At 43.5% G+C, this 11435-nt stretch overlaps 1 protein-coding gene across 1 annotated transcript in view; it reads right to left on the reverse strand.

The window, feature by feature from the left end:
• OGDHL (oxoglutarate dehydrogenase L) overlaps positions 1-6976 on the reverse strand; it is a 52116-nt gene extending 45140 nt beyond the window's left edge. The window contains exons 1-2 of the mRNA XM_062001014.1: positions 6933-6976; positions 2098-2337 (exon numbers count right to left, since the gene is read on the reverse strand). Coding sequence (XP_061856998.1) covers positions 2098-2304 — 207 coding nt within the window. The 5' untranslated portion in view covers positions 2305-2337; positions 6933-6976. The remainder of the gene's footprint in view (positions 1-2097; positions 2338-6932) is intronic.
• Between the last annotated feature and the right edge of the window lie 4459 nt (positions 6977-11435).

Below are 11435 nucleotides of genomic sequence, written 5' to 3' on the forward strand. Positions count from 1 at the left end.
GGTACATCCCCTCGGATAAGAAAGAGATATCCAAGAAGAAACATGAGGAAAAATAGGAAATAAAGAGGAAAATGGGGAAGAAAAAAGAATGTCATGTCTAAATACTTAGCACAAACAAACTCCCTAAGCCATGCTGGACATACTGGATAGAACAATGAAATATGAGTGGCCTTCAGAGAGAGTCAAATTATTAACAATACCTAATCCAACACCACATAAGCCATTGGTGTCTCTTGACATTATTTTCCACCACTTCCACCACTTTCTGTAAGAGAATGAAAAATTCTCAACTTCCTACAGTCATACGACTACAGTATGATTTTTTCTGCATTTGTAAGAAAATGGAGTGAGTTCAACATTTTTTACCTGTGATATTAAAGCCCAGATTGAGCAATTTCCGTCAACAGAAACCTTGTGTCGGTATTTACAGCTTTCAGCTGATGAAATGAGATGATTTTCAAGAAATCAAAAACTAATGTTGTTGATGAAACAAAAGAAAATGAATCACCATCATTCTCCTCCCCACCTATTTTCTAGGCTGTGGAAAACCTAACTATTTAGGCAAGAATAACTGTAGAACAATCCACAATGTCCATCAAACATAGTCTTTTAAGCCTCATAAACCAAGTAGACAGTGAATTTAGTTCAGTTCATTACAGTTGTAAGCACATGACACGTAGTTAACCTGGAAAAGAATTCACTCATCTTTAAAATGCATCTTGAATTACCCAGGATCCACTCCCGAGGTCACACACTGCTACACCAGTACATTTACATGCTTCTCCTGGTTCATATTTGGTTATTTATCAGTCGGTGTTCTGGGCCTGAAGTGTCCGGCCTAGACTTTCGGCAGGATTGTTAGCATTTCGGCCTGTTCCCGGTTATCAGCACAACACCGAGCAGCTCCGAGTTTTGCAGCAGCTTTTGGTCTTTCCCCGGGCGGGCCGTGCCGCTGGCCTTTTCAGCACCCTGGCCAGCTCCACAACGCGCTGCTCTGCAGCAGCCACCCGGAAGGAGATCTCAGCGGTTCCCAGTTAAGCCGTAACACAAAGACCTGGGATCTATCTGCTATGAGAGTAACATTCAGTCTTCAGAGCTGGCACTGCATTTGTCACCTTGCAAGAAGACCAAATTCATACACAATGTTCAAAAAAACAGCTATAAAGACGCTTTTTTGTGGCCTCTTCTTGTTTTCCCTCAACATGCATCACTTAGATAGATTATCAAACTTAGAGCAACAACTTCTAAGTGATATTTTGATATATGTGCCTCAAGAATAAGAAATACACAACCAATTTGGCAAACATTTTGGGTACAATTCACATTACTTCTCCAGAAAATGACTTGTCTGTCTTAGAATTTATCAGACTTCTCATCAGCTTCTTCAGTTGCTACACATGTATCACCATCAGAGAGCCCTCCCTGTCAGCAGAAAGCTTGTTAAAAAACAAGTCTATGTATTTTGCTCACAAGAAAGGATTTGAGCAATACATTTAAAGTTGGAGGTTTTAAAAAAATTTAAGAAGCACATAAATGCATGGTTACTGGAGAGAGAGGGAGAGAGACAGAACAAACTACTTTTCAAGACACAGAGGATTCTCCTCTGACAACTTCTGATTCAGTTTTAAGGTTACAACTTCCAGAGGTACCTGAAAGGAACTGAACATTCACCTTCTTCACACAATGTAAAAGTACCACAGCCCACACATAAATATAAGATATTCTCTGATACAACCCTATAACAATAAATTAAAAAAATTACTTTATTTGTTCTTGAGTCTTTCAGACACAACTGTAACTTAACAGACTGCTTAAAAAGCAGTTCTGTGCAGGAATGACCAAAGTTTCTCAGCAGCTTACCATTTCTGGTCTGGACCTCTCATCCTTTTTGCTCATTTCACCATGCCTGTGGCTCCTCTGTACTTTCTTAGCTGCAATATCACATCTTAGAACAATCAATACGTGGGAAATGAGTTTCACATTTTTCATTTCATACAAGACCTTTTTCTGGACTTTTTATACAATAACTTTAAAAAGGAAAAAATCAATTCCACTCTTAACCTAATACTGTCGTATATAGTCAAGTTTTAGACTTACCTTATGTACACTTTTGGGGTTTTCAAGCCATGCATAATACATTTCCTCCACATAATTGGAATTACTCCCACTCAGGAATGGTTCTGAGGTTCCTGACGAAACATACCGTTGGCCATGTAAAAATACTCTTCTGGCTATATCGTGCTTTTCCAGAAGTTTAATGCCATGACACTTCAGCGTAGCCGCAAACAATTTCAGATGACTCATGTTTGTTTATTAGACAGAAGATCCAAGTCAAGTCTATTAATAAAGACAAAACCAAACCTAATCAGAAAAACAGCCAACAAATTGCAGACACTTTTCAGCTTCCAAGTGAAATCCACTGTTTATGGCTAGAGTGCTCTTTAACATAGTTCAGGCCTAGGGTAAAGTTCTCTTCAGGAGACAGACCACTCTGTGACTGACTGCAGAGTTACACTGGTAGCAGTGGAAGCTGCTGATAGTCATCCCCATAGCAGCCTGTTCACCTCACTGTAACAGCTTCTGTAACTGATTAACATCACCCTGCTTCCGGAAGCAATCATGATACCACTTGTACCGCATGTCTCCTGAGCCCCTATTCCCTGGAACAAATAAGGCTGCTAATCATTGACTTCTCTGGAGGTCTTGCCACAGTAACTGCTGTCTCTCGGTTGTGGAAAGCTGTGGCCTCTTACCAAGCCAAACTCAATGAACAGCATTGACTGCAAACGCAGCAGTTGGAAAAAAGTCAGCTTCAGTGTATGCCATGACTAATGGAGCTGACAAAAAAATCAGAAGTGTTATCTAAGTGTTTATATTGACATTAGACTTCAATCACAGTGTTACACTAAGAAAAGGATGTTTAATTTGATTGCCTACCTAGTAACATTTACCTTGTCCTGCCAATGACCTCTCCTGAGCTTTTCAACAAAAACAGCAGATTCTCTGTAATTTTGAACACAGTGAGAAGAACAGTAAGGGTTAAGTGGGAATGCTAAACACTACCAGCTCCAGTGCCAGCAAAAAGAATCAGAGGTCACCTTTGGAATAAAAAGAACAGGTATAGCTTATGATTACTCTGAAAACAGTGTACTCAACGCTGAGGTTGATAAAATTGCAAAGAAATAGTAACAATATGAATTTATTGGTTTTGTTTTCACTTTAAAAGCATTTGGAAAGTTACAAGAACATAAAGGGTAGGACGCTAACTGAGAGGAAGAAAAACACAGGCTTAACTCTGAGGTTTGTCTCATTTGTTTTGCTGTCCATCTAAAAATAATTTATTTAGTCAGAAGGTAAAATCCAAGTTCTTTATTGCTTAGTGTGACCAGTTGAACAATTGCTAAAAACCAGCAAAAGTACTGAGCTTCCAAACAAACTTCAAAACGTTTTAAAAACAACACTGCCATTTTAAGTCATACACCAGATGTTACGTTACCCACTAAAGGTTTTGTCTCTAATTCACAAAGCAACAGATACCCTAAAAATTCAGTATAAACATCTTCTTTACATAAATCCTGTTAAATAGTTTTCTCTTTGTTTTTCCTCTTCCTTCTCTTCCTCCAAAAAAGGAAATATACAATTATAAAACTCCTAAATTTGTAAGGAAGAGGAAGAGCTACAATTATTCATCATCTAATTTAAAAATGAATATTGGTCTTAAAAAAACCAAAAGGCTCCTGCTGGATAAAGCAGTATTACCACATGCACTTCTCTGGAGTCACATTTTTAATGTGACATTTTTAACTCAGTATCTATTTTGAAAGCTGCTGAATGGATCACTTCCCTAGTCGTTAACTTTACCCGTATCATCTCAGCAGTAAAGTCTCCTCCTTTATCTCACCAAATTCCCTTGTTCACTTTTTTTGTTGCAGCCCTTTCATTCTCATCCCCCAACAGATCTGATGCCTCACTTCTAACACCAGCTGCCATCATCCACTTACCGAGTTTACCAAACAAGTGCTTGTTCCCATTCTCCTTGGTGCCCAGATACACAGAAAATATTCTCCCAAGGCAACATAACCAAAACTAATATATGATTCTCCTTTAAACCTCTAAACTCTCCAAAACCTCAAACCCACACACTCTTCTCTGCTTCCTTGGCATTTTCAGCAAATTCGCAACAGTCAGGCTACTAGTAAGCTGAATGTCCTACACAATAGCATTGCTTCCTATCTACCTGTATTCACCTGTCACTCCCCATTTCACAGATTCAAAGCTGAATTTCCCCTGTCTCACAACCCTATCTATGATTAGGGTTCCTTGGCGACTGTGGGAACATAAATACTATTAGCACCATTTTGAAAACAGCTTGATTTCTGCAAAAACTGAAACACATTGGGACAACACTGACAGACTTAACATATTGTCTGCATCCATAATCCTCTTCAAGGAGTGACAGCACTAAAACCTCAATGTCATTTTGCAAAACTCAGTAAGACCTCAACACATGGCAAGAGTAAGACCTGAAAGAGCATCATGGCACCTCATATCTGTGTCCATTCTCCCAGAAACTGTCATTCTATCAATATTATCCTGTGCCAATCTCACCCTCTACCACCAAGCTTATGCACACGCACCTCTAGGTGATCCTCTAGGAATGTGCTTTACAAAGGGCTGAGAGAGAGGGGAAGGAGAGGAACGTTTTTCTCAGTTCATCATACTACAGCAGCAAGCTTCTTAAGCACAATAATTTCACATTCTTTCTTCCTAATATGTTTGGCTAGAAAATGTATAGATCTTTCTTCTAGCAGTTGGCAAAGAATGCAGAGCAAAATAACAATTCATCAGAGAGTTTTGAAAATGGACGCAAATGACATAATGTCTAACAGAAACAAAGAGTTGGCAAATGGCACCAGTCTCTTCTCTCCAGTTCCAGGTCAATTTCTAAACAGAGTCAGAGTCATATTTCAGGTGGTAACTACTGAATATGCAATCTATAAGAGCAGCTATGGGCTATGTCACTCCTGTGATGACCACGGGTGAACAAAATGCTTCTCACAGGCATTATTCTCCCCTCATGAAAAAGCAACGTCTGCGTTTTTACACATGTATGAAACAAAAATGGACAAAGTCACCCATTGTGTGATTCCAGTCACATTTCAGCTACGGATTAATTTTACTCAACAAAACTGACTTCTTCCTAGATTTTCGTCCTTTCGCATACGCTGCTCTTCAGTACAGACGTCAGCTGTCAGCAGCTAAACGAATCGGAGACCACCAGCATGATCATAGACCATTCCAGCCCACTCAGCCTTGAGGCTGTCAGTCACAAATCAGCACACAGGACAGCAGGCAGAAGTCAGAAATAGTTATGATTGTTTCACACCATTATGTTTCCTAAATCAAGCCTGAAATGAAACCAGTGATTGGCAAGGAATCAAGCTGAGCTAAGAGCAACCTAAAGGAAGATATTAATTAAATCTCCACTGGAGATCAAAAATAAGAAAGAAGCAGTGAACCAAAAGAACAACCTGGTATTTAATGCACCAAAGCACCCTTAAAATGGTGGAAGTAAATGGAAGCCTAGGCAGCTGAAAACTTTTGCAGTTGTCCTACAGTACAGTATGGTGTACCTCAAGCTACAAGGTAGCTTTCACCTTGGCACTTTCTGCTCTAGAAGAGACCTAATGTCACGGACAGCCTTGTGAATCATTCTACCCAGGTTTCCAGAGGGTAACAGAAGCATATGAAGAACAGGTAACAAGATGCTACTGAAAGTGAAGCATTCATCCTTTTTCAAGAACACTTTAAACATGAACATGTTGCACAGGCTGCTATCACATGAACCAATATTCTCCTGGTATTGCTGGTAAGCCTAACTTTCTTAACACAAACATGAAGTCCTGCTACTGATGCTAATACATGTTCTTTATGCTCTACAGGAGGAGTCGTTAATAGGTCTGGTCAGTTTTTCACAAAAACACTCCTTCACACACTATCATGGTTATTTTCTCATATGTTTCCCATACAACTCACTCCTAAAGCTCTTCTTAATAACAATTCTAATAAATAATACACTAATAACAATAAAAAAATATTCAAATGAAATAGGGATGAATATGGGAAAAAAATAGTACAGTATCTCTAAAAGCCTGTCACAGACAATTGAAACTAAAGAGGTATAGAATATCCTTAATTAAACAAGGCTGTCTCAGGAAGACAACCCTCCACATGCTACATGTTTCTTTTCCTTCCTGTACAGATGTGCCACACTGTACAAGGCAGCACAATTCTCCATCCAAGAAGTTGACCCAGAGGATGCTTACAAGCCGCACATTCACCTCAAGGCACACGCCACAAGTCTTGGGCAATGGAGACATCTCCATGCAGTACAACCGATAACATCATTCTCCCCTCACAAAAACCCTGCCTTCGGTGTGCGCCAAAGAGATAAGCGCACCACAGCCTGCAGGCTGCCAAGGCGTTGGAAAGAAGCAGGGGGGAAACATCTGGAAAGGCTTGGTTTTATTTTTGCCGCCCCGCTTATGCCGCAGGGACACGTCCTCCCACGGCCCAAACCTTGCCAGGCCGCTGCCCTGTTCACCTTGGCGGCGGGGCCGGCGAGGCTGCCACAACGCTGCAGCCTACGACGCGGCTGAAGTACCACTGGCAGCGGGCCTGGAGGACCATCTTCCCCCCTCGCTCCGACGCCCCGCCGCAAGGCCAAGCCCCGGGGCCCGGCGCTGCGGCGCGACCCCGCACAACCGCACGGCAAGCGGCCCCCACGGGCCAGGCGACGCTCACACAGCCGGGGCGGGGCGGGCCGGGCCTGGCTCCGCCGCCCCGCCCACAGCCTTGCCGCCCCCGACCCGAGCAGGGTCCGGCCTGGCCGCTCGCCCGCCGCCCCCCGCCCCTCGCCGGCGCTGACAGACCTGCGGGGGCGGGCGCGCTCCGTGCCGCCCGAGGCACAGCCCGGCGCTGCGGGAGCGGCGGCGCGCGGCGGCCCGCACCTGCGTCACGTGACGCGCGCTGAGGTCACGGCGGGCGGGGCCGGGAGGGGCTCAGCGCCGCCGCCCCGGGCCGCGCCCCGCGCCCCGCACAGCGGCAACAGAACGGAGAGCAGCAGCAGATGGCTGGGCGGCTGCACTGCGGGGCACGGACGGGACATTGCTCTACACCTTCCTCACGTTGATCCTCAGGCCTACAACGAAAGCAATTACACATGACATTAATGGCAGAGGGCAGCAGGGAGCAGCAGCTGGAAAGGCCCTGGGTGATGCTGCCCAGCAGTTTTCGTTAAAACTACACTATAAGCAAAAGCCCTGAGGGGATGAATAGCTGTGAAGGGAACACAGAAGGAAAAGTTGTTCACACAACTCCTCTACAAAAAAGACTGGCAATTTCATAAAAGATGTCAAGTGTCCCAAGGACACATCTCTTTTCTCAACAAAATTCATACAGTAAGTAGGCTGAAAATAGTAGACCTTGACAAAATGATCAGAACTACCTTTAAGGCATTTTGAGTTATTTTTCCAGCTTTTGTGGCCAAACATAAAACATGAGTACTTATGTCTTCCACCTCTTCTTTTCTCATATATGTCTTTGAATTACAAATGCCTGTCCATTTTCTGCAATAATTCAGAACATGACATATTTGACCTGTTCTTAATCAAGTTACACGGTGCATACAACCAAGGTCAATCATCTATGCAGACACTAAAACCGACATTGCAGGTAAATGTCACCACCATCACATAAATATCAGTGTTTCATAATTTCCTGGGTAAATTGTATGATGTGAAAACTGGCCACACCTTAAAAGGAAGGAGGAGAGAAAGAGAGCTCTAATTTGTTTTGTGCTAAAGGTGTACTGCAAACATGAGTTCATCGGGGTCAAGTCAGCACAAATGGAAAACAAACATTTTAGAAAGGAACGCAACAGGCTTCAGCTGAGGCTTTGTCACCTAACGGCCACACATATTTCCAGGAGGCTTACTGGCTAGTACAGTTGTTGATTAGTTGTTGAATACAGAAATTACTTTCTTCTAGGAGAAAAAAAAAAACCTTAATCCCCCTATAAATAAATGGGAAGCATTACTATCATCCCAGCAGTTTTCCTATAGCAGCTGCAGCTCTTCAAGGAACTGACAAATACTGCAGAGAGAAGGTGTGAGTGCTTTTGTGTTAACACCTTTGTGCTAGGGCATTGAGCACGGGGAAGAGATGGCACAGAGGCAGTGCAGGCTGCTTCAGGACAGCCTATCCCTCTCACCCAGGGGCTGCCGGGGAGGGTGAGGGCTGTGGGAGGCCCAGCACCATTGCACAAAGAAACGAGCTGGTTGCCTCCACTGAGGCAGATGCTGGTCAGCCCTTCTGGCAAGTGATGAAATATTGTTAGATGCTGCAGCTACTAATTGAGTTTTAACCGTATTATGAGTAGACAGAAGCAGTCTCTTAGAGCAATCATGTTATGCTGATTGAACATAAATTCAATTAAAAATTATAGTGAAGACAAGCAGACCTCCCCTCTACTTCAGAGGGAAACCCACATGTCAAATCTGACTGAATACCATTGCAGTGAAGAGGGTAAATATGCTTGGATACACACCAAGGTACTACAGTGTGTACTAAGTGCAGATGTTGTTCCCTGAAGCCTTTGCCTTCTTTCACAACATATATGTTCTTTTTTATGAAAAATATTCTTCACACCATGAGAATTTTGTGTGATTGAAAATAGCAAAGTTCTGTTTTATGGTGCTTTGGAGCAACTTCCAAATTATTGTAACTGGATTTCCCTCCTGCTTCTCCCACTCGGCTGTGGGTACCTGCCCCACCAGCTCATGCTGGACCGAGGCATTGCCCTACTGCTGCTGCATCCCCCTTCCTTTGCTGTCACTTTGCCACTCTTCTGTGCCTCCAGAGCCCCACCTTCTTAACACTCATGTTTGCTCTCCAGTGAGCCCCTGTAACCGACAATCTGCTATTTTATCATTACTCTAGTTTTAAGTCTTGAAACTTCTAATTGCAGTTCACATTTACCTTCTCGTTTCTGTGTTGACTTCTATCCTTACCTCTCCCTTCCCACCACCCAAAGGGACATACATAGACTGGCTTTGCTTCCTGCTAAACAATCATGCTTTGCTATTAGCTGGAATGAAAGTCTATCAGTGGAATGAAAACTTAGAAAACCTCTACTGCCTCACCTCTGCCTCCACTTGCTTTTGGTATGTGGCATTTCCTTGCCAGATCAGCAGCTACTTGCAATCAGCATTGCGGTTCCTGTGGGTAATTGCTTCACACAACACCCTCTCTAACACAGCATGACTTCTCAGTAGGCTTGTTTCTTCAAAAGGTAATCTCATAGGAGGTGGTCAGGGTACTGGATTACTCATGGAAGGACAATCTCATTAATAACTTCTCCTCCTGAGATAGATACATTTCTATATTTTTGGCAACTCTTTGTTATTAGCAGTAATGTAATTCCAGGAGACACAATGGGTACCAGAAGTTCTCTTAAGCCAAGCACAGAAACTTTGTTTCTCTTTCTTTCCCAACATGTTTATTAGAAGACTACACACTAACACAGGTTCCAGCCTAAAGTATCATCTCTTCCTAAAGCCAGGAAATTTGGAAATAATAAAATATGCTCTCACTTTGAGCCTAACAATGAATGCAGTGAATGTCCTGTGGAGCTCTGATCATTAGGCTTGTCTAATATTTAGAGACTTAATGTCAGATATTTAAAATACTTGGACCATCGGAAACCAAGCAGCTCCAACAAATAATTCAGCTTCTTGTAACCACGAGTTCTGCTGCTTATCCTAGGTACACATTTGTTGTGGTTTTGGGTAGCTGGGAACAAAGAGCCACGAGGGTGCTCGCTCACTCCTCCCCCTTCTGGCGGAGCGGGGAGAGGAACCAGAGAAAAAGGGGGAAAACCCGCGTAGGTTGAAATAAGAACGGTTTAATAGAACAACAATAAAAAGAAACAAGTTCAGGAAAAAAACAGTTTTAACAGTAAATGAGGGGATATACAAAAGAAATGGTGCATGCCGCAGCTGCTCACCACCCAGGACCCACTCCAGACCACAGCCCATGCTCCCACAGCCCCACCCCCGACTAGCTCCCTGCCTATATGTACTGGGCATGATGTCAGTATGGTATCGAATATCTGTTGGCCAGCCTGGGTCAGCTGCCCCTGCTGTGCCCCTTCCTACTTCCTCATCAAAGTTAACTCTATCCTAGCCCAAACCATGACATTCCACCCCTTATTCTATACAATCTACGTCATGCCTAGTTTTACAATACACAACATCTAAACACCGCATTTCCTCTACCTGAAAAAATATGGGCACACACAGAGGAGTATATAATTCCTTTGAGTCCATTTAGTCCATAACTTCAGGTCTTATTCGTCATAAATCTTTCGCAGCAGGGCAGATGGGGTGTGTGTGTGAGATAGGTCACTGCATGGAGTATCAGAAGTTTGCAGCTGGTCTATTCAGTGTGTCTTATCTGTAAGTTGAAGGCACTGATCTTGAGGACGTCACTGGGCGCCAATTCACATTCCGCCATTCTGTACCTTGCTCGTCCAGGTCCATCTTTCAATGATCTGGGTGGTTCTTACTGTAGTGTCAGTGATATGGCATAGAGCAACTATGGTAATGGTGACATACAACAGCAAAGTTATTTAACAACTAACATAATACAACTCCATTCATGGAATTCACAGGCTATTCTCACCCAAAATCAAATTTCCTCGAGGTACACACTGGGTTTCCCCATCCTTGGGCATCACCCACCAAGTATACACCCAGGTCCCTGTGCAAAACCAATCCGACGAATGGGTTTGCCTTTACCCAAAGTAGGACTCACCCAGACTGCTTTCCCTAACAGATCCTTTACACGCACTATCCCCTTCTACAGTATGTAAAAGTTCCAATTGGGCAGGGCCAGCTCTGTTCACAGATCCTCTGGAGCTGACTAGCCAGGTGGCCTTTTCTAAATTTGTATCCCAATGTTTGAATGTCCCACCCCCCATTGCTCTCAGTGTGGTCTTCAATAGTCCATTGTGTTGTTCAATTTTTCCCGAGGCTGGTGCATGACAGGCGATGTGATAAACCCACTCAATGCCATGCTCTTTGGCCCAGGCATCTATGAGGTTGTTCCGGAAGTGTGTCCCATTGTCTGATTCAATTCTTTCTGGAGTGCCATGTCACCAGAGGATTTTCAAGGCCCTCCAGGGGCAGTGGCATGAGCCACAGGATACATTTCCAACCAGCTGGTGGTTGCCTCCACCATTGTGAGCACATGGCCTGTCTGTGGCAGGCCTCTCCGTATTTATATTTCTGCCATCATACCATTCAACCATTTGGCTTGTTTGATTGTAGCACACATCTCACACTTCTGGACAACCTGTGGTTGTGGTTTAGGCC

This window comes from Colius striatus, chromosome 8, assembly GCF_028858725.1.
Source record: "Colius striatus isolate bColStr4 chromosome 8, bColStr4.1.hap1, whole genome shotgun sequence".
Lineage (NCBI taxonomy): Eukaryota > Metazoa > Chordata > Aves > Coliiformes > Coliidae > Colius > Colius striatus.